We start from the raw sequence: 22695 nt of genomic DNA, 5'->3' as shown, positions 1-22695 counted from the left end.
TCTTTATTTTGTAACTTACAATCACCTTTTAATTTGTCCTCCAAAAGTTAATTATAATTGGTGACTGCTTTTCTTAGATATTTCTCTGGTGTCCAAGAAAGGGGAGTAATTTAGCCCTTGATTTAAAAACCCCTAAGGGAGTGAGAGGACCTTAACTGCAGATACTATTCCATTGTGACACTGCGGCTGTAAGTCTTCTCTGTTGTCCTCCCCAGATGTTTTGTTGATGGCTGAAGTAGCCGACAGTTTTGTATTTACACGGTCAAAACGAGTGCTTCTGCTTGATTCACAGATTCTCCGAGGTTCCTGTGCAGCCATACCACCTCCTGTCTTGGCACTTCATAGTTGTCTCATTGAGTCCAAGGCTGCCTCCTGAGGGTCTAGTTGGTAGACCATGAAGTTGATTCCTGCCTTAAGCGTAGCTCTGCCAGCAGTTGTCCTATATTCTCACCAGTCACATTTTTGGTACTGGAACGGTGCTTTTTATAGTATACTTGTAAGTGGATGCTGAAATCACAACCTGGCTATTTGGATGTCCAACAAATGCTTTATGCTGCTGAGTCCTTGGAACTCACCACCCCGTGCCGGAACTCACCGGAGCTCAGGTGTGTGGCGCTACCTTGTTTCTCTGTGACTGAGTTTTTGTTTTTTGAGACAAGGTCTCAATCTGTCACACAGGCAGGAGTGTGATCATTGGTCACGGCAGCCTTGACCTCATGGGTTCAAGCCGTCTCACCTCAGCCTCCCAAAGTGCTGGGAGTAAAAGCGTGAGCCACCACACTTGGCCTACTTTTGAGCTTTGAGTTCTTTATATACTCTAGAGATGAGTCTTTGGTCTGATAGGTGGTTTGTAAACATTTTCCCCAATCTGTAGCTTATCTTTCCATCTTCTTAGTAGAGTCTTTCAGATAGCAAAAATATGATCTCTCTTGCAAATACTCTGCCTCTGTAGCAGGCAAGCAGCCACAGACTACATAAATGAATGTCGGTGGATCCCTTGAGTAAGTGTCATTCGTGGTAAACGTATCTCTAGACAGATCAGTGCTGAGAGGCTATTTCATTCTTAAATAATAGTTGAGCTGGGTATACACGCTAACCTCATGCTTATTTTCTCTTACTCCACTGTTTTCTGCTGTTGCTGGTGGGAGATGGATTATCAACATGTTCTTCCTTCTTTCCACCCTCTTCAGTAGCTTTTAGGACTTTTGGTTTTTTCTGCAATTTTGTTCTGATGGGTCTTGGTATGGATGGATTTACTGTATTGGGGATTGTGCCTCCTGACTCGAAAGGGTCCTGTGTCTGTTTTCATTCTGGAATTTTTTTTTTTTTTTTTTTTGAGACGGAGTCTTGCTCTGTCGTTCAGGCTGGAGCACAGTGGTGCAATCTCAGCTCGCTGCAACCTCCACCTCCTGTTCTCCTGCCTCAGCCTCCTGACTAGCTGGGATTACAGGAGCACACCACCATACCCGGCTAATTTTTGTATTTTTAGTAGAGACGGGGGTTTCACCATGTTGGCCAGGCTGGTCTCAAACTCCTGACTTCAAGCGATCTGCGCATCTTGGCCTCCCTCGGCTTCCCAAAGTGCTGGGATTACAGGCATGAGCCACCACACCTGGCATTTCTTTTAGACATGTTGGATCCTCTTATTTCATCCTCCCTTTGTCATATTTTCCAATTCATTAATTTTCTCTTCTGCCGTTAAGGTTTTAAATGTCTGAACGGCAGCTACTAATTCTGGCATCTGAAGCTCTTGGAAGTCTACTCGTGTTGTTGTCACTGACTTCTATGCCATTTTATTGGGGCTTTGGCTGTGGGAATCATGCAGCACTGGATGAAGGAGCTCTCAGCACGTGGGATCTGGTGCTATCTCAAGGTAGCTAGTGATAGAACTGAATTACAGGGACACCCTGGTAGTAGGGACAACACACATTTGGTCACAGAAGTCATCCGCTGTGTTGATGATGGTTGTGGTATGAGAGCAGAGGGAAAACAGGGCTGAGTATTTTCCCTAAACAGTGGTATACATTCAAATCCCTCATGAGGCTAGGCACGATGGCTCATGCCTGTCATTCTAGCACTTTGGGAGGCTGAGGCAGGAGAATCGCTGGAACCCAGGAGGTGGAAGTTGCAGTGAGCCAAGATTGCGCCACGGCACTCCAGCCTGGGTGACAGAGTGAGACTGTCCCAAAAAAGAAAAAGCCCTAGTGGCAAATTTTCAAGAGGTGACTTGATGTGGCTCTCTGGACACTTAGCTTAGTAGGGGATAGAGAATCCATTTACACTGATAGAAGGAGCACCTGAGGCTGGGTGGTTCATAAATAAGAGAGGTAATTGGCTGACAGTTCTACAAGCTGTACAAGCACGGCTCCAGCATTTGCTGGGCTTCTGGGAGGCCGCAGGAAGCTTACACTCATGGCAGGAGGAGAGAGTACAAACACAGAGAGGAGGTGCCAGGGCCTTATGTGAACTAATAGAGCAAGAATTTAGTCTTCACCAAACGGAGGGCACTAGGCCATCCATGAGGCAGGCACTCCCTTGAGGGGACACACATCTAAACTGTCAGGCAGCATGTGGCAGTCGCTGGGGCTCCCTATCTTAATAAACGTTTTGACTCCTAGCTCCTTGAATGACAATTATTTGTCCTCCCTGGTGAGAGAAAGGGACTGGTTTTCCCTCTGGGCTGGGGGGCAGAGTGCCAGATGGCTGGGGCAGCTTACCACACTGTGGAGGAGGGGCCAGGGGCACAAAGCCCCGGGCACACAGGTGGATGTAGGCGGCCACGAGGTTGCAGGCAGGCTGGAGCTCCCGGGTGCCACAGCCGTCCTGCACACACAGGCTGAGGAATGGTGTAGGGTCTACCTGAAATCAGGGGCACCCAGTCACTGTCCACACCCTGGGGAGTGGCAAGGAGGAAGGGCCTAGGCTAGATCAGGAAAAGGGCCTTCTGCACCCCACGGGCCAGGCTTACACTCACCACCCAGAAGCAGTTCCTCAAGCTGGAGTGGGGGTCCTCGAAGAAGGCCCGGCAGGTGGGGCTCTGTTCTCGGCAGGCCTGCTGACTCTTCTTAGTGGCCCTGCAGTCACCACCCACCTGGCAGGACAGACACAAGACTCAGGCCTCCTGCTGGACCATGTGGCTCCCCAACATACACTGGCCTCAGCAGGAGACTTCCCCTAAACCCTGGGCCTACGAAGTCCTCTGCAGAGCAATCAGGCCGCCTGCCTCTCCCAGGACTCTGCAGGGAGCAGCCCTCAAGAACCTCGGGTGCACCCACTCACCTGCCAGGCCAGGCTGAGCTCCTCCAGGCTGTGGGCCACAGAGCCGTCTGGCAACATCAGCTCATTGCCTGCTTCATTGTCATTGGTGCCTAGAAGACCAGCAGATATGCCTGTGGGGAGGAGAGAAGCTGAGGTGGCGGTAAGAGCCTGTGATCCTCCCGCAGCCACAGCCCTGCTGCCTTGGGACCTGTGTGTGAGATGAATCGAGGCACACAGGAGCAATAGAATCCCACCACCTCCACACTGGACTCCTGGAGCCCGGGCCCTGGCTCGAAACCCTCATCAGAGGAGGAAGAGAAAGCGCAGGGGCTCAGGAGAGCATGTGTACACCCCTATCCCCTCCCCATGTCCTCAGCTCCAGTGGCTGAAATCCAGGCCCTTTGTGCTCCTTGGCAGAGGGAACACAGATGGGCCAACTCCACACTGGAGCTGCGTGTCCCAGGGATGGGGCAGAAAGCTCTGGGCCTCTGTGCGGTCATCTGGACACGGGGTCAATAGCATAAGGCTAGATGAGTGAGGGCACACACGCTGCCAGGCTAGAGACGAGGCTGGCAGAGGCTCTGCATGCACGGTTGCCGCCTGTCGCCCTGGAAGCTTAAAGTGGTACATCCCAGAGAGACCTTTGTAGGTGGGGCCAACCCTGCTGGGGCCCAGACCCACCATGGTGCCAGAGGCCCAGAGTCAGGCTGCAGAGGCCGGTGGGCACGTCACAGGAGACAGAGACCCCGTCCTCACTGGCCAGCTCAATCCTGGGGATGTTCCTCCTTGTCGTAGGATGCAGCTTGAGGTCCGGACAGCTCTCCCCCGGCACGGAGGAGTTGTACAGTCTGTAGGCCTGTGGGCCAGAGGGGACTGGGCAGGAAATCTGACCCACAGCCAGGTGACAAACTTGAAAGTACCATCCCCCTCAGGCGACCTGCCATGGGCACAGGTCTCCAGGGGAGGCTGCCGTGCCTCCCCAGCTCACCTGCAGACTGGGGTAGAAGACGAGGGTCATGTGGTTTAGCTCCACGGACAGGGCCGTGAGCCCTGAGCCTGTCCGACTCAGTGTCAGCGAGAATGTGTTGTGAGCAAAGTCCTGGGCCAGGAGGATGCTGCCGCACTGGGCGCTGAGGTCCCATACCTGGCCATCGAAGGTCACCACGTGCTGGGCCCCGGCTACCAGGGCATGATCTGGGGAGGAAAAGCCCAAAGGCAGTGTGAGGCCAGCTCCACTCACCCACTGCAGTGGGAGCCCAGCGCCTGCCAGGCACCCCGATACCTAGAGCCTTGGCTTAGCCTGCCCTGAGGCCAGGATTCCCCCTCCCCTGCTGCAGGAGTCCGAGGTCCAGGGATTCCCCCACCGGCTTCAAGGTGGCTTAGAGCTGAAGGTCTATGGCCAATTCAGCCCTAACGACGAATGGAGTCCTGAGACCCGCTACAAAAATACTGTGCTAAGTAAAAAAGCCTGGCTCAAATGCCACATAGGTTTTGCTTGTATTTACATAAAATGTCCAGAGCAGGCATAGCCATGGACACAGAAGGCAGATTGGTAGCTGCAGGGTTTCAGTTTAGGCTGATGCATGCACAACTCTGAATAAACTAGAAGCCACTGAATCGCACACTTAAAATTCACACATCGGCCAGGCACGGTGGTGCTAAGCCATCCCAGCACTTTGAGGGGCTGAGGCAGGAGGATCACTTGAGCCCAGAAGGTCCAGGCTACAGTGAGCTGAGATCGCGCCACTGCACTCTAGCCACAACAACAGAGTGAGACCTAGTCTCGAAAAAAAAATTGCACAGATCACACAAGTCATCCATTTAATCTCAATCAAGCTGCTGGGGGTGGGAGAAAAAATATTCACTCTGTCAGTGGATGACCAACGGGTCCCCCAAACACGAGACTAGTATCCTACAGACCTACCCTCTTCAGGGTAGGGAAGAGATGGCCTGAGAAGGAGGTCTGACCGGCCCAGTCAGTGAGCTGTGGCTTGGATGGGGGTGCCCGTGCCCGTGGTCAGAAAGCACCATCTATGGTGCAAAGCCAGGCACCTGTTGGCAAGTCCCAGCATCCTGAGGGAGGCACTACCAGCCCCGTGGTCAGCTGTCAGAACTGAGGGGCACAGAGAAGCCCACAGTCACACACATGGAATTTGAAGACCAGGCTGTTTTCTACACCACCAATGCGCTGCTTAGACATGACTGCGCTCTCGCTTCTTGGGAGCCCTGGGCCTTGGTGTGAGTCCCACACACATAAACCACTCCTTGCCAAGCCTGAGTACCCTGGTTCCCCCAAGGACACGAGGGGCTCCCCCTGCATCAAGAACAGTAGATGCCCATAACCCATATGAGCGAGCCACGTTGTTACCTGCATTTCACGGTGGAGGAAACCGTGTCCCATAGAGGTTAGACTCGCCTGGCCACACAGCAAGCCTGAGCCACACGCAAGCTCCCCAGGGGTCCAGAGCCAGGGCTGGTCCCAGCACAGCCCTTGGCTGCGGGTCACCTCTGACCAGCAAGTCTGAAGTCAGTCAGTTTTCTTCCAGCTGGAACTGGAGGGCTGCCCTTTTCTCCAGCAGCGCCCACAGCGAGGGAGCTGGCCTAAAGTCCTAAACTGCCCTCCTCACCCCTCTGCGGGGCCAGGCCTTAGATTCTGGACAAAAGCAGGATGCGGAGCCTCAGCCCTAGTCCCATAGGACCTTGGGAAGTCCAGTAAGCTCTGGACCTGGTACTGTGATGCCACCAGCCTATGGAGGCTTCCCTGTGCCCACGGGGCAGGGGACTCCCCAGGGAGGAGGGCAGCACAGCCCAGGGCAGGACTCACACTCCCAGGGGCCCTCCAGCAGGCGGCGTCTGAGCCGGTAGTACTCGGCCAGCACGTTAGCCCCAGACAGCTCTCGGAGCGGCCGCAGCAGCTTCTCCACCAGGTAGCTGGTCACCTGGGCCACATCCAGGGGCTCGTCCCCCGCAGGCAGCAGTGGCAGTGTCACCACCACTGAGCGATTTCTGGAGGGAACGCAGAGGACAAGTCACTGTGCCTGCCCGAGCCTTGCTTCCCTTGGCTGCAGAGGGGAGCTCCCAGGTCCGCAGGAAGAGCTTTGCAGTGGAGAGCATGGGGGTGCCTCCCAGGGAGGGGCTGTGCTTGTCTTGGGAAATCCCATCATGAGGTGGAGGAGGACAGAGGCCAGCATGACAGCGCAGGTGGTGGATGATGCCAGGGACAGAAACAAGCTGCCCCATTTTTGAGGACACAGATGTCTGATGCCATGGCTGCTCTGCCCCCTGGGTCATGGGCAGCATGGGCTTATGTGTGGGGATGCTGAGGACAAGAGTTGGAAGGTCTAGAAAATTTTTTTGTTTTTTTTAAGACAGAATCTCACTCTGTCACCCAGGCTGGAGTGTAGTGGCACGATCTTGACTCACTACAACCTCTGCCTCCCAGGTTTAAGTGATTCTCCTGCCTCAGCCTCCCAAGTAGATGAGACTACAGGCACCCACCGCCATGTCCGTCTAATTTTTGTATTTTTAGTAGAGTTGGAGTTTCACCACATTGGCCAGGCTGGTCTTGAACTCCTGACCTCAAGTGATCTGCCCACCTCGGCCTCCCAAAGTGCTAGGATTACAGGTGTGAGCCACTGTGCCTGGCCAACAGGTCTAGGAAATTTCTACAGTTAGGAGAGGACGGGAACTTTCTCAGGATCTAGAGTGGGGTCAAGCCTGTGAGATTTGGATGATCAGGGAGATCTCAGCTCACGTGGGGGTGTAGTGGGAATAGAAACATGGCATAGCCTGTTGCTGATGGGCCGGTGGAAGGGCGCAGGGGCAGGCAGCCTCATTTGCCTACTTCTAGGAAGCCCAGAGGCTCTGCAGCTGGGGGCAGGAAACAGCCTCAGCCCCTTTCCTGCCACTTGAATCCATTTTTTGGCACCCCCACCTAGCAGTGACTGGATCCCACTCACCAGGTAGGTGAGCAACCAGGCAGGTCATTCTTCAGCCAAGCCACAGCCCCGCCCTCGGAGCTCTTCCCTTCATCAGCCTCCATTCTGACGCAAGAGGGCAGGAGCAGTAATTTGTATTACATGGAGCCCCTTCCCCATGAGGTGGGTTTAGTCCCTATTTTATGGCTGGGGAAACAGGCACAGAGAGCTGATGCAGAAGAATCCTAATTAGAGGCAAAGCTGGATTCCAGATGTTCTACGAGGCCACCAGCATGGAAGAAGGGAGCTGCCTGCCTGCCTGGAGCCAGGTTCCTAGTGGGTCTCGTGCCTGTGAGGGGAAAGGATACTGGGTCCCCAGGTCCCTGCTCTAAACTGGGCTCCCCACATCTATCCACCACCCCTGTGTCCTCATCAACACGGGGGCCAAAGGGGTCTTTTAAAGTGAAAGGGTGATCACATCCTTCCTAGGTCAGAGCAGAAGCTAGAGACCACTCAAGCCTCCCCCAGAGTCTTGGGATCTCCCAGTCATATCCATTCTCCCTTGCAGGCATTCTGCTCCAGCCCCGCCAGCTTGATATTCAAATAGACCGGGCCAGGCCTGGTGGCTTATGCCTGTAATCCCAGCACTTTGAGAGGCCGAGTCACTTGAATCCAGGAATCTGAGACCAGCCTAATATGGTGAAACCCCGTCTCTACTAAAAATACAAAAATTAGCTGGGCATGGTGGCAAATGCTTGTAATCCCAGCTACTTGGGAGGCTAAGGCAGGAGAATGACTTGAACTTGGGAGGCAGAGATTGCAGTGAGCTGAGATCACACCACTGCACTCCAGCCTGGGCAACAGAGAATAAGACTCCATCTCAAAAACAGGCTGGCTGGCCGTGGTGGCTCACGCCTGTAATCCCAGCACTTTGGGAGGCTGAGGTGGGCGGATTATGAGGTCAGGAGATCGAGACAATCCTGGCCAACAAGGTGAAACCCTGTCTCTACTAAAAATACAAAAATTAGCCGGGCGTGGTGGTGGGGTGCCTGTAGTCCCAGCTATTCAGCAGGCTGAGGCAGGAGAATGGAGTGAACCTGGGAGGCAGAGCTTGCAGTGAGCCGAAATCATGCCACTGCACTCCAGCTTGGGTGATAGAGCGAGACTCTGTCTCAAAACAAAACAAAAAAACAGGCCAGGCACATGCATCTCCCAGGCCTTTGTGCACTGGTGACCCCCACCTGGAGCGCTCTTCCCACGCTGGCCCTGTGGCTCTTGCTGAAACTCTACCTTTTCAAAGCCAGCCATGGCCACACCGTTTCTTAGGATCCGCCCCCCATCTCACCGATGTTCCTTCTCTAGCGTTTGCCACCTGATGTATAGCTCAGGGGTGGTAAATGGTGACCAGTGTGCCCCGGCCTGTGGCTGACTTCTGCACGGCCGGCAAGTAAGAAGGGTTTTTATGTGCTAAAAAGATTAGTCCAAAACAGGCCAGGTGCGGTAGCTCATGCCTGTAATCCCAACATTTGGGAGGCCAAGGCGGGTGGATCACCTAAGGTCAGGAGTTTGAGACCAGCATGACCAACATGGCAAAACCCTGTCTTTACTAAAAATACAAAAAATTAGCTGGGTGTGATGGCACGTGCACCTGTAGTCCCAGTGCCTGCTACTAGGGAGGCTGAAGCAGGAGAATGACTTGAACTCAGGAAGCAGAGGTTGCAGTGAGCCAAGATTGTGCCACTGTACCCCAGCCTGGACAACAAGAGCAAAACTCCATCTCAAAAAAAAAAAAAAAAAAAAAAAGAGAGAATTTACAAAACAAAAAGCAAGGAAATGTGATAAAGCTGAATGGCCTGCTTAAGATGCGACTCTCAGGCCCTCTGCGGGGAGCTGTGCAAGGCCTGGTGTAGATGACTTCCCTGTGCTTCGTGTCTGGGTAAAAGTGAGTTTCCTGAAGGCAGGGTTGGCCTCAGCCACTGTGCTCTCTGTAGCTCCTAAAATCCTGCCTGCCCTGGGCCGGTGCTCACAAGCTATCTATGGAGTGAGGAAGAAAGCCCAGCTTCCTCATCTGTAAAAGGAGGACGGAAGAAGCCTCTGGGCAGGGCGGTCACAGGAATCGGTGAGTGGCGAGTGTCAAAGCATTCAGCACTACACCTGGTATATGGCAGGCACGCAACACGCGCCACTCAAAGCTCGAGTTACCTGGCCGAGAGGCTGCACAGGTCCAGCAGGGGTTTGCAGAGCCTCTTCAGTGCCCGTGAGAACGTGGCCTCAGCCCAGGACAGCATCTGGTGGGCGGCCTGGAGAGGGAGGGGACAGTCAGAGCTGGCTCAGGCGTCCTCACCTGCCAGCCGTGCCCCATCCTTGCTCCCACTCACCAGCTCCAGGGTTCCTTTCACCGCCCCCAGGGCCACCCTGATGGGCCTTGGACCCCCATTGCCTGGCATCCCGGGCACCCAGGCCTGCAGCCGCCGCATGGCCTCCTCTGCCCGCTCCCGCCACACCTCCTCCAGGGGCCGCAGTGTCACCTCCAGGTAGGCGTCCTTCAGTGTGGCCAGGGGCCCTGCAACAGGCAGCCACCACCCACCGTGAGTCCTCAGGGCAGTTCAGAGAACCAGATAGCACAGGCCTCGAGGGGATAGGGCCTGTTCCTGCGATGAAGATGAGGGGAACCGGGGGAACAGGAATAGAGTAGTGGGCACTGGAGATTGCAGGGGAGTTCTCAAAAACGGCAGCCCTGAAACTCCTCTGCAAGGCCTGCTGATAAGGTTGTCTGGGAACTTGGATTGGGGGAGAGTTGCCACCAATCCTAGAATTGATAGGAGGCTGCCTGCATCTGAACTGTTTGTACAACATGGTTTATGGTGGACCCGTGCTTGCCTCCTAGGAGTCTGACAATGTGGTCTGTGCCAAGTGGCACCTGCCAGTGTAGCAGCCCCAGTAAAAACCTGGGTGCTGAGTCTCCCAGGAGCTGCTCTGGTGATAGCTGGGACAGCTACATGCATCCTGTGTGAAGGCGCTGGACTGGGAGAGGACACTGGGCACTGGCCCTGGTTTTCCCTAGACTCTGCCCCAGCCCCCGTCCCTGTGTTGACCCTCCTGCATCCCCTCACTATAATAAAACACAGCCGTGAATAGCACGGTGAGGAGTCCTGGGGCACTCCCCCCAATTCACTGCCCTGGGGGCGGCCACAGGAACACTCTGGCACAGCAGGGAAGATGCAGAGGTAACATTCAACAGCCAGTCAGAGGGATGTCCACCCTGGCGCTGGGCAGGGCCTTGGGGGCTCTGCTGTGCTGGGCATTAGCCTGGATGGCGGAGAGGCCAGAGGTTCCCAGTCCTGCCAGGAGGCCACTTGGAGCAGCAGGTGTGAGCGTTTACCAACCACATGGCCACATTGAGCTCATCGTGGAACCAGAAAGAGATGCTGTGGCAGTGAGCTTCACAGAAACAAGGCCGTATACTCAAAGCAGGCGGCAGACTGAAAAAACCTAGGCAGCAGGCGTAAGGGATATGAGCTTGGACACCCTATAAGAATGACACAGCAGACCAAGAAAAAACGAAGGCTGTAGAGCTGTAAGAAATAAGGCAGGGGGCTAAACACAGCTGGGCTGCAGGCCCACGGGAAGCGAGGCCACCTTTCTGACTGAAGCAGTGGCACAGGCCAATGTGAGCGCTTAGGGCCCGGGGCGGGGCATTAATTTCCACACGGGGTTGAGCCCTCCCCTCCCGCACTCACATTCCAGCTCATCCCGCAGCTGCTCCAGCCCCACCTGCAGCCACTCCAGGTAAAGAGGCAGGTGCTGGGTCAGTGCCTGGCTCCGGGCCCACAAAGTGGCTACCGCCCAACCACTGGCCTGCACAGCCTCCCGCCCCGCCTGGGACAGCTGCAGAAGGAGGCCTGCCACGCCGTCCAGGGTGCCTGCCGGCTGCACCTGGGCAGGGAAACCGAGGCAGAAGCAGGGTGAGGTCCAGGGCAGAGAGAGCCCCAGACCCTCCCGCCTGGTGAGTGGGTGCTACAAGCCAGGCCAGAGGGGGAGCTCTCCACCCTGGGCCCCCACCCTCCCCTCCCGTGCTACCCACCAATTGCTGGAACCTTCTCACAGAGGCACCCAAGCCTTGAATCTTCTCTTCCAGTTGGGCTTGCACCTGGGAGCCAACTGCTGTGATCCTGGACTGTGAGGACAGAGGAAGAGGCTGGGGCCTTGTAGGAATGAAGTAGACAAGGTTCTTGGTGCCAGCGGCAGGTGTGGGCCTCACCCTGGGGTCGTCTGCCCTGGTTTCTGGGCACAGCTGGACCCCAAGGGCTCAGGGCTCCTGGCACGGGGGCCTCTGCCCAGGAAGAGAATGGTAACCCTTTCCCTGTGTCCCAGCCCAGGCCTTCTTACCTCCACATGGCCCAGCAGGGCCCCCTGACAGCCGTGCGCAGCCAGCAGGAGGCTCTGGTTGGCAGCCTGCAGGGTCAGGCGTCCCAGCGGCTGGAAGGGCTGCCTGCCATCCCGGAACAGGACCTCCGCCTCAGCTGTCCGCCCGTGGGCACATGCCCGCAGCACCACACTCTCCTCTCTGCCCCCTGGAGCCAGAAAAGGACCTGCTGGTGCCCCCACCATATCTCTCGTGGCCCACTCCTCCTCCACCGCTTTCTGTAGCTCCCCACTGCCCCAGGCCAAGCCTCAAGGCCCTAGGATTTGAGAACCTTGAGCTGCACCAACTAAATCAACTTCCTGAGCGACCTGAAGCCCCCTCTTCTGTCCCCTCCCCCGACATGGCAGTCAGGGATGCCATGAAGTCCTAATGGGGTTTCCTGAGTTTTTTTTTGAGACACCAAGGCAGGAGTACAGGGACAGGATCCCAGCTCACTCCCAGCAGCTGGGATAGGAACCCATCACCCCCACCCCACCAGGTTGTTTTTCTTTGCTCTGTCGCCCAGGCTGGAGTGCAGTGGCACGCTCTCAATCTTGGCTCATTGCAAGCTCCGCCTCCTGGTTTCACGCCATTCTCCTGCCTCAGCCTCCCGAGTAGCTGGGACTACAGGCGCCTGCCACCACGCCCGTCTAATTTTTTGTGTTTTTAGTAGAGACGGGGTTTCACCGTGTTAGCCAGGATGGTCTTGATCTCCTGACCTCATGATCCTCCTGCCTTGGCCTCCCAAAGTGCTGGGATTACAGGCGTGAGCCACCGCACCTGGCCGACCCCCCCACTTTTTTTTAAAGTAGAGACAGGGTCTCACTGTGTTGCCCAGACTGGTCCTGAACTCCTGACGTCAAGCAGTTCTCCCATCTCGGCCTCCCCAAGTGCTAGGATTACAGGTATGAGCCCCCACACCCAGCCCTGACTTCTGAGATCTTAATGCCCAGACCCCTGTCCTTTCTTGAGCCAACAGGGGCCGTAGCCCAGCTAGCTGAGCTGGGACCCAGCTGCCACTCACCCTCCTCATGCGCCACAGAGGCCTGGAGACAGCTTGGGGCCCGGAACACAGACAGTCTCACTTTCTGCTCTCTGTTGTCCACATTTCCCTCCAATCGGACCAGGCTTTGAGAAGCCGAGGTGGAGACACGGCCCAGTAGGCCAACCTGCTGAGCCTTGGAGCCACGAAGCTGGGAGGGGGACGGCAGAGACCTGAGTGGAGTCTGACCCAGGCCCTGTCCCTGGTCTCTCCCCTGCCCGCTCCAGGCTCAGGAAGGGGCTGGCTAGGGAGGCTGTGGTTGGACCTGTAGGGAACCGAGGGAAGGCACAATACCCATGCAGGACCTCCAGGGCACCAGGTTCTCCAAGCCATATCCCTACCTAAGGCTCCCAGTGCCGCATTACAGAAAGCACTTATGAGTATACTCAGGGCCGGGCGCAAGGGCTCACTCCTGTAATCCCAGCACTTCAGGAGGCCAAAGTTGGTGGATCGCTTGAGCCCAGGCGTTTCAGACCAGCCTGGGCCACAAGGCAAAAACCCTGCCTCTACCAAAAATATAAAACTCGGCCAGTCTCATAAGAAATCATTTTTAAAATACCCATCTAGGAGCCCACCAACCCAGCAGCAGCCACCCACAGGGTGGCCGAGAGATGGCTGCTGCCCAGACCCTGCCCAGACACTCTGATTTAATTGGTTTTGGGGGGCCCTGGGCCCTGGCATTTCTAACATTCCCAGTGCCCTGGTGTTTCTGCTACAGCCCAGGCTTTCCGAGTTTGCATGGGAACCACTGCAAAGGTCTAAGCAAGTTCAAGGAGACGTGGGTACACCTGGCATAACACCCCAGGCACTGGGCAGTTTACCTAAATCCCTGCAGGCGCCCAACCTTGGGGGCATGGCAGGGACTAGGACAGGTGAGTCTAGAATGGGGTGGGAGAGAGGCTCAGAGGCCCCAAGAGAACACAAGCCTGGAGGAGGCCCTGCAGGGGAGGGAGGCTCAGCTACCCTGTATTCTAGTCCAGACACTGCAGCTAACAAGCTGTGCACCCTTCAGTAAGGGTGTCACCCTCCCTAGGCCTCAGCTCCAAGATCTGTAAAATGATACAGAACAATGGTTCACAAAACTTAGCAGGACGTGAGTGTGTGTGTGCACGTGTGTCTGTCATGGGTTGAATTTTCTTCCTAAGATATGTTGAAGTCCTAACCCTCTATACCCGTGAACGTGATGCTATTTAGAAATGGGTTTTTTGCAAAAGTAATCAAGTTGAGGCCATAGTGGGTGAAGGTAGGCCACACACCCAATGAATGCTGTCCCTGTGAGAAGACCATGTGAAGATGCCACCCAGAAGGCAGAAGGCCACCACGTGGGACAGAGGCAGAGACTGGCGTGATGCCACCGCAGCCATGGGTTACACCAGAAGCTAGAGGTGCTACGAAAGGATGTTCTCTAGGACTTTGAGAGGCAGTGTGGCCCCGCTGACAACTTGCTTTTGGACTTCTGCCCTCTAGAACTGTGACACCATACCTGTCTGCTGCATTAAGCCTTCCAGTTGGTGGCCATTTAATACAGTAGCCCTAGGAATCGAATGCAGGGTGCTTACTAAACATGCAGAAGCATGTCGATCTCTGAGGAGATCCAGGTTGGTAACAGGGCTACAACCCAGGACTCCTGTGGAATGTCACTGAGCACCCATGTGATCCTGCCAGGCAGGCTGGGGCAGGGCACAGTCTGCAGACCACGTGGAGTCGGCCCCGGATGGCTCCCAGCATCTGAGCTCAGCCCCGCTGGCTGTCACTGAAGAGCAAGGGCCACGCCTGCCTCTGTGCAGCCTTGGCAAGTGCCTGACCTCCCTGAATCCGTCCCTCATCTGTCCCAGGGCCACTGAGTTGGGGTGAGGAACAAACAAGGCTGGGAAAGCCTTTTGACCACTCCACAGACCCCAGAATGGAGCAAGTGAGAAGGGGCCAGAGCAGCGGTCCCAAATCAATCGGGCACAGGGAAGCAAGGGGACCGGCCACTTGCTGAGTGTCCACCATGGGTTCACTCCCAGGGCTCCAGTTCCATCGGGCACGGGGTTTACAGAGATGGGGTCAGCCAGGGGCCTGGCTGGAAATGGGGAAGTGACAGTCAGTCCCGAAGAACAAGAACCTTGGAAGGAGAAGCTCCTTTGAAATGGCCACGGTTGCTGAACTCTTAACCCAGAAATGCCATCCTCATCCAGCTCAGATGCCGGGAAGGGAGGGATCTCCCATCTCACAAGCACCTGCCATGTGCAGATGTACAAATGTCTGTTTTCCTCTTAACGATTCTGCAAGGGAGATGGTATTTGTTCCCATTTGACAGAGGGGAAGACTGAGGCTCAGCAAAGTAAAGTCACGAGGTCAAGTTCACCCAGCCAGGGAGATGGGGTGGATGGAAATGCCGACAGGGCACCTGCGATGTCATGTGCCTTGGCTATGCAGGCGGCAGGAACCGGTATCCAGACTCCTAAAACCCACCCTGTGAAATATCTGATTTCACCCTCCTACAGATGAGGAAACAGATGTTCAGAGAGGTTCCTTCCTGGGATCACGATCACCTGGCCAGGTTGGGGTAGAGTAGGCACTGGAGACCAACTCTGCCCCTTCCTACTTCCCAAAGCTACTGGGAGGCAGGCAGGGGAGAAGATGGTGCCAATAATGGCTAATAGCAAATACTTACGTTGTGGCTGTTTTCTCTCAGGCACTGCTCTAAGCGATCTATGCCTATGAATATATTTAATCCTTGCAATATTAACCCCATGGGAGATAGGGCCAGTGCAATTATTATACCCATTTTACAGGGGAGGAAACTCAGGTGCCAGGAGGCAGCTAGGCTGGGATTCAAACTTGGGCAGCCCAGCCTCTGCCTCTTCGTTATAGGAAGGGCCGGGTGTCAGGACTGTGGAGAAGCTGCTTTGTCTTGGTGCCAGGGCCAGGCCTGAGGTTCAGCAGGTGATCCCCCTACCCAGAGTGAAGCTCTGGCCCCATCCAGAATGCTGGTCTGCAGTTCCTCAGATTGCCACTAGATGGCGGGGCCACCCAGGCAGTTGGGGGCCTCCTGGCCAGGAAGGAACGGGAGGGAATCCGGGACATCTTCCCCAGGGACTGTCAGCCCTATCCTGGCCACTGACCTCCAGCACCCCGGAGAAGTCAGTTGAATGAGGCCTGCTGTGGTTTCGGAGGGTCAGGCTGAGGTGCAGGCCGTGGTCTGGGTCTGGTGCGAGGCCCAGGTAGCAGCGGGAACGCAGCAGGAGTCCACCCTGGCCCAGGACGTGCTCCCCGGCGACCAAGAGGGCCTGGGACGAGAGAGTCTAGGTGTCAGGCAGGCACAGGGGGCAGCAGCTTCCTCTCCCCCATCCCCTGCACCAGGAATGCAGCAGCAGCTGCCACCTCCCAGCCTCCACACCTGCCCCAGCTCACAGCTGACCTCTAAGAAATGCAAATCAGACATTGTCCCCTGCACTGAAAACAGAGGCCGGGCTCTGGCATGGCCCGTGGCCTGCTTTACTGTCCCAACCTCACTTCCCTTGCTCCCTCTGTAAGGGCTTCCCCATGTTCCTCAAGGCAGAGTCCTGCCTCAGGCCCCTTCCCTCTGCAGGGCCCACACTCACCAGTGAGGCCCCTTTTGCAACACCCTGCCCCCCTCCCCACTTCGTTCCTGCACAGCGTTTACCACACCCTGACCATAGACCATGCATCTCTAGTTTGTCGTATCTTCCTGGCCCCACTGGAACGTGCCACCCAGGAGGCCGGCACCTGGCCTGTCTCCTTCACTATCCAGTCCCTGCACCCAGAGCACAGCCTGGCATAGGTGAAACACACACATGTTTTCTGAATGAACAGAGGAAAAGATAAGGGGTGGGAAACTACGGTTTGGGGCTGAATCTGGCTCACTGCCCACTCTTGTAAATACTTTGAGACAGAGTTGTGCTGTGTCGCCAGGCTGGAGTACAATGGCGCAAACTCAGCTCACTGCAACCTCCGCCTCCCAAGTTCAAGCGATCCTCCTGCCTCAGCCTCCTGAGTAGCTGGGACTACAGGCGTGTGCCACCACACCCGGCTCATTTTTTCTATTTTTAGTGGACATGGGGTTTCACCGTGTTAGCCAGGATGGTCTCCATTTCCTGACCTCGTGATCCACCCGCCTCAGCCTCCCAAAGTGGTGGAATTACAGGCATGAGCCATTGTGCCTAGACTGTAAATACTTTTACTGGGATATAGCCATATAGATTCATTTACATATCATCTACAGCTGCTTTCACAGGACACTGGTAGAGTTGGTAGTTGCAACACAGACTGGATCGTTCATAAAGGCTAAAATATTTACTATCTGTCTCTTTACAGGAGAGTATGGGTCCTTGGGATGGAGGGATGAATGGATGGACGGACAGATGGACAGGCAGATGAATGGATGTGAGGGAGGGAGGGTTGGAGGATGAATTGATGGAGAGGGAGGGTACGTGGGAGGGCAGAGATAGGGGGATGGATGAAAGATAGGAAAGAGGATGGAAAGATGTGTGAAGGAATGGATGGATGGTTGGTGGATGGAAGAACCAATCAACCCGCTACCAACCCCAGGAGGGGCAAGGGGTTGAGGAGAAGGGGTCCCAACAACCTCCTCTGGGGCAATCATGACTACAGCAGCTCTAACTTATGTGCCCGGCACCAAGGCTGAGCATTCCTGCATCACGTCTCTCTTAACTCTCACCATCACTCTATATCCTGGAACCTGCTGCTCCTTCCATTCCTCAGATGAAACAGCGGAGGCTCAGAGAGGAGATGCGCCCTGCCCAGTCACCCAGCCGGCAAATGGCAGAGCGACCATGCTGGCGTCTGGCTGCCTCACTCACACCCCTGCATTCTGTGGGCACCACCCTCCCTGCTGCCCCCTCACCACGGGTCCCTGGTCCTCCAGCTGTCCCTTTCTGCAGGGCAGACTTACTCTGGGCAGGTCACAGAGCCCCAGCTGGAGGGAGTGCCGCAGCCAGTGTGCATAGTCAGTCTGTACTTCTCCCCGGAAGCTCTGCCGGCTACAAGAGGCCCCGAGGACGTGCTCCAGGGTGGCCTCCGCGATGATCCTGCCTGGCTGAGATGGCCGATGCCTCTGAAATGACAGGGCCCATAGGTCAGGGGCTTATTACCTAAGAGAATGCCCATGGCCAGCTGCAGGTGGAGACCCTCACCTAAGAGCATGTGCCAGGAATCCACCATTAGAGCCCTCATCAGCTGCAGCACCCCCTTACACTCTGGGGCAGGATTTTTTTTTTTTTTTTGAAACAGAGTTTCGCTTTGCTGCCCAGGCTGGAGTACAGTGGCACTATCTCAGCTCACCACAACCTCTACCTTCCGGGTTCAAGCGATTCTCCCACCTCAGCCTCCCAAATAGCTAGGATTACAGGTGCATGCCACTGTACCTGGCTAATTTTTTAATTTTTTAGTAGAGATGGGGTTTTGCCATGTTGGCCAGGCTGGTCTCAAATTCCTGACTTCAGGTGATCCCCCCACCTCAGCCTCCCAGAGTGCTGGGATTACAGGTGTGATTCACCATGGCCTGCCTGTGGCAGGATTTCTCCTGTGAGCACTTAGGGGGCCATGCCTAAGAGCCCCAGGAACCCAGATGGGAGGCCCAGAGGAGGAAGGGGGCTTCCAAGGCCAGCTCTCCCCATTTCTCCATGGCCTGGTTCCTGCCCCAGGCTCTGCAGAACAGTGCTCGGCCCCATCAGGTAGTGATGCTGGAGGAGACCAGACCTGATTCCTTGGGGAACCTGAGCTCCTGATCTCCCTCCGCCCCGTCCTGAGAAACCCATTAGCATCCCATCTCCTTTACTATCTCTTCCCTGCATCTCGTGCTGGGCCCCTTGCTTTTCTTCCAGGGCTTCCAGAGCCCTCACCACATCCCAGTTAGGAAGGGAACTATTTCACAGATGAGAAAACTAAGGCTCACAGCAGAGAAGTGAGTTGCCCAGGATCCCGCAAGCACTGGAACCCAGGACCACGTGGTCCCAGAGCTGGACATTCCTGCTGCAGGTGGAGCTACCTGGGGTTCCCTGCCAGGATGGACGCTGCTGCCCAGACCTCACCTCGTATGTCAAGTTCTGCCGCATGCGGTGTTGGCCCCAGGACAGGTCGAGCTGTTCAATGAACACAGCTGGGGTCTGCATTAAGGCCCCGCAGGCCTGGAGGGTGTCCAGGCCCCAAGCTTCCTGGAGCTGATAGGGAACAGAAGAGGGTACATGACCTGGGGGGCAGCCGAAAAGCCTGGAGCGAGGGCGAGCCCCACACTCGGTGCAGCGGTCAGGCCCCGCATACCTGCCCCGGGGAGGCGGCCAGGCAGCCGTCCCAGGCAGTGCTGTATGCTGAGGACCCATCAGCCCAGGTGAGCTGCAGCGTCGCAGGTTGTCCTTTGTTCCAGGTGAGCTGCACCTGCATTGGGATGGGAGAGCAGTGGTGGGGAAAGGGGGACACATGGGGGAGAGGAGAGGCTAACGCCACCCCCACACCCCATCTCTGTTGGGAAATGAAAGACTAGGGAGGATGTAGAAGCTGGTGCCCCTCCCCCAGATATCCCTAGAGGAACTAGGACGGAGGGTGGAGAGACTGCCCTGCCCGGCCCCCCATCTCTAGAAGAGTCCAGAACCATTCCCAGGCTGGAGATTGAAAGCATTTGGGTGAAAGAAAGGTCTAATCCTCAACATCCAGACTCAGCATTTCCAGAGATAGAAAGCAATCACTCTCCTCAATGGGACCTCCAGGGCCAGCGTGATCTGTCTCTGCCCACCTGACCTCATCTCCCTGTCACCCATCCCCCCAGTCACTCAGCTCCCATCTTATTCCCCTTCCGGTCCTCCCTGAAGCACCCAGCTTGTTCCCACCACAGGGCCGTTGCATGGGCTTTTCCTGCCACCTGCAGTGCTGCTGCTCCAGCTTCTCTCAAGCCCAGCTCCTTTCCATCCCAGAGCCGCCTCCCCAGTGAGGCCCCTACTGACCACCCACCTACAGTAGCTCCCCCACCCACCTGCCCAGTCCCTCTCAATCTCACATCTTTTTTTTTTTTTTTTCTGAGACCGAGTCTCACTCTGTCACCCAGGCTGGAGTGCAGTGGCATGATCTTGGCTCCCTGCAACCTCTACCTCCCGGGCTCAAGTGATTCTCCCGTCTCAGCCTCCCAAGTAGCTGGGATTGCAGGCACACACCACCGCACTCAGCTAATTTTTGTATTTTTAGTAGAGACAGGATTTTACCATGTTGGCTAGGCTGGTCTCGAATTCCTGGTCTCAAGTGATCCGCCCACCTCAGCCTCCCACAGTGCAGGGATTACAGGTGTAAGCCACCGTGCCGGGCTCCTCTTTACTACTTTATGGTGCTTATCACACCTTCTGATTTTTAAATTCATTCCTTGGCTTGAATTCTGGAGAGCATCTTTTGCCTGCACGCAGCTGGCCTATTGTCCTCCCTTTCACAGATGGAAAAACCTGAGTCTCAGAGAGGCGATGGGAGATACCCGAGGCCACCCAGCCAGACGGGGAGCCCAGCTGCCTCACGCCGTCTCCAAAGCTACCCCTAAACAAGCAACTATAAATGATGAATCTGAGATGCCTGTACGTGTTTCCCACATTAAAATGTGAGCTGTCCTCAAACACTGCCTGGTATACAGTAGGTGCTTAATGAGGTATTGATAAAGGAACGATTGAATGATCCCAGAGATCCCCAGCCTTCAGGAAGCTGTGATTCTGGAGAAGTCCTTGTCACTGATGAACACACTCTCCTCCTACCCGAGGTGCCCAGCCCCACAGGCTCAGCCACGTGGCTCCTACCTCCAGCCCTGGCCAAGGGCGCCTGGGACATCCTCACTCACCTGCCGGCTCTGCCTGCCACCCCTGCTCTCAGCAAGGCCACTGGCCTCGGCTTGCCGCCAAGAGAGGTTGAATGGGTGAGCCAGGGCTAGGTGGGCGGCCAGCTCACTCTTCCCCAGCCACAGGGAGGAGGAGACCAGCACCTAGAGAGGGAGACAGACTCAGCCAGTGGCCTTGCCCAGACAGGCCGCACCTCTTTCCCACCCGCACAGAACACCTTCTCCATCAAGGTCAAGGCTGCAAGGGCAGGTGGCTTTGATTACAAAGCATCCCTGTGCAAGGCCCTTGGAGAGCTCAGCCCATTTCACAGAGGAGGAAATTGAGGCTTGGAGAGGAGCAGATGGAGCAAACACAGGACAGAGATGGGACTGGAGGTCACGCTCCTCCTCCAGTGTCTTTCCTTGGCTCTGTGGCCGCGGGCAGGTCGCTGTACCTCTAAGTCCTTCAGTTTTGTCATCTGAACAAGGGGCTATTAATAGCACTGAGCAGATGGGAGGCTGATGTGTGGGTTCACACACAGAACCTATCACAGGATAAGCATTCGGGGCCTGTTAGCCACTGTCATTGCCGTGGCTGTCAAGGTGTTGTGGGGACCCAGGTCTCCTGCTGCCCTCCCAGTGCCTTTCCCACAGTCCCTTTGGGATGTGGTGCAGCCTCGTTGGCCCCAAATAAGGCTCCTCGGGCAGAGGAGGGCCCCCAGGACCCCGCTCAGCCTTCAGGGTGGAGTTCAGCTCTGCCCCAGGGTCACCTTCCGGCCCTGACACCTACCTGGTCCCTGCCATCCCAGCCGACAACCAGGCCATCCCGGTGGCTGCCTCCTGAATGCTCTGAGGACAGGCGGAGGCTGCAGTGTCGTGGCAGGGGGAGGGGCAGCGCGTGGGTGAGCTCCACTGGGTGGGTGAGGACACACACAAAGGGTAGGGCATGTAAGCTGAGGTCAGCAGCTCCAGGGCCAAGGGGGTGCAGGGGACTCAGCTGATGCCAATGCCAGCTCACGCAAGTGGCCACTTGGGGGCCACACACCCTGATAATTTTCACAAAACTCAGAAGCTACACGCTCACTTTGTCAGCATTACCACTCGACACCCCGCACTGTCCCTGTGGGAGCCCTGTTACAATGAGACTCTGAGACCCCTCCAAGAGGTGGCATCTGTCTCCCCAGCCCTTGGACCCGGGTTGGCCTTGTGATGTGCTAACAGAATTCAGTGAAGTTGACCAAGCACCAGTTCTAAGCCCAGGCCTTAAGAGGCCTCAGCCCACTTCCTCCCTTGAACCCATCCAGCCACATGAGAACAAACCCTGCTGGCCTGTGGGCTGGTGCCACCTGCGGTTGGGGAGAGCCTGGTTTCAGCTCAGGATGTCCTAGTGCAGCTGCCAGCCAGCCAGCCCCTAAGCAGGCAGGAGAGCCCAGCCAAGGCCAGCAGAGTCGCCCGCTTACCCTACAGCTGACCTTCACCATGAGGAAGACCAAAAAACTGCCCAGGTGACCCACAGCCTCGTGAGGAAGGAGCTATGCTTGCTCTATGCCGCTGAGTTTCAGAATACTTTGTTACCATCCTGAATCAGGAGCTGACGGGGCCAGCCGCAACCCCAACAGCCTGCATCCCTCCCAGTGGCCTCATATGCACAGGTGACCTGCCCCCCTCGGAAGCCCCACACCCCCATGCCACCGTCTGCTGTCCTGTGCTCTACTTCTAGCTTGGGGTGTGACAGGTGGCACCCCATAGCTGAGTCCTTGCAACAGACGGCCTCCACACCCCGGGTTTTCTTCCTTTGTCCCCCAGGTGAGTCAAGCTGCCCTGACCTCCTGCATCACTTGAGCCCATCTCCTGAGGCCCCTGCGTAGCCCTGCTTTCCTGGACCCCACAGCAGGAGGCTGCCCGAGGTCCCTTTGCACTTTGGTGACCTCTAAGCTCTGTACAAAGGGCACCCACCTGTTCAGATGGGCTGCAGGAGCCGTGCCCAGAGACACTGGTACTGGCTGGTTCTCAGGGCATCACCCAGTCACTGGTTCTGGGGAAGCCGACCACATGCAGGGCTAGAACCCTTTGTTCCTGCCACCTGCTGACTCACGACCTGCAACACTGTGACCACAGTGTGGGGCTGCACGCTGTGTGGCTCACCAAGGGTGGCACAAATAAACACAGGCATGCACACACGTGCATGTATGCACACACACGTACACGTGCACATATACACACATGAGCACACATACATGCATGCACTCTGCCTTGGCATGTT

At 56.1% G+C, this 22695-nt stretch overlaps 2 protein-coding genes across 2 annotated transcripts in view; both read right to left on the bottom strand.

Moving 5' to 3' along the window:
* Window positions 1–9463, bottom strand: part of LOC105545272 (apolipophorins-like) — a 32523-nt gene extending 23060 nt beyond the window's left edge. Inside the window, exons 1-8 of the mRNA XM_011988131.1 lie at window positions 9378–9463; window positions 8521–8547; window positions 6083–6264; window positions 4247–4452; window positions 3940–4114; window positions 3280–3389; window positions 2975–3091; window positions 2718–2859 (exon numbers count right to left, since the gene is read on the bottom strand). Coding sequence (XP_011843521.1) covers window positions 2718–2859; window positions 2975–3091; window positions 3280–3389; window positions 3940–4114; window positions 4247–4452; window positions 6083–6264; window positions 8521–8547; window positions 9378–9463 — 1045 coding nt within the window. The remainder of the gene's footprint in view (window positions 1–2717; window positions 2860–2974; window positions 3092–3279; window positions 3390–3939; window positions 4115–4246; window positions 4453–6082; window positions 6265–8520; window positions 8548–9377) is intronic.
* LOC105545271 overlaps window positions 6162–22695 on the bottom strand; it is a 54024-nt gene continuing 37490 nt past the window's right edge. Inside the window, exons 15-26 of the mRNA XM_011988129.1 lie at window positions 21223–21461; window positions 20457–20597; window positions 18911–19024; window positions 18682–18810; window positions 17544–17705; window positions 15625–15897; window positions 12605–12773; window positions 11565–11749; window positions 11260–11380; window positions 11034–11111; window positions 9378–9738; window positions 6162–6264 (exon numbers count right to left, since the gene is read on the bottom strand). Coding sequence (XP_011843519.1) covers window positions 9506–9738; window positions 11034–11111; window positions 11260–11380; window positions 11565–11749; window positions 12605–12773; window positions 15625–15897; window positions 17544–17705; window positions 18682–18810; window positions 18911–19024; window positions 20457–20597; window positions 21223–21461 — 1844 coding nt within the window. The 3' untranslated portion in view covers window positions 6162–6264; window positions 9378–9505. The remainder of the gene's footprint in view (window positions 6265–9377; window positions 9739–11033; window positions 11112–11259; window positions 11381–11564; window positions 11750–12604; window positions 12774–15624; window positions 15898–17543; window positions 17706–18681; window positions 18811–18910; window positions 19025–20456; window positions 20598–21222; window positions 21462–22695) is intronic.

Source organism: Mandrillus leucophaeus, unplaced genomic scaffold, assembly GCF_000951045.1.
Source record: "Mandrillus leucophaeus isolate KB7577 unplaced genomic scaffold, Mleu.le_1.0 Scaffold323, whole genome shotgun sequence".
NCBI classification, from domain to species: domain Eukaryota; kingdom Metazoa; phylum Chordata; class Mammalia; order Primates; family Cercopithecidae; genus Mandrillus; species Mandrillus leucophaeus.
This window is presented reverse-complemented; position numbering and strand designations above follow the sequence as displayed.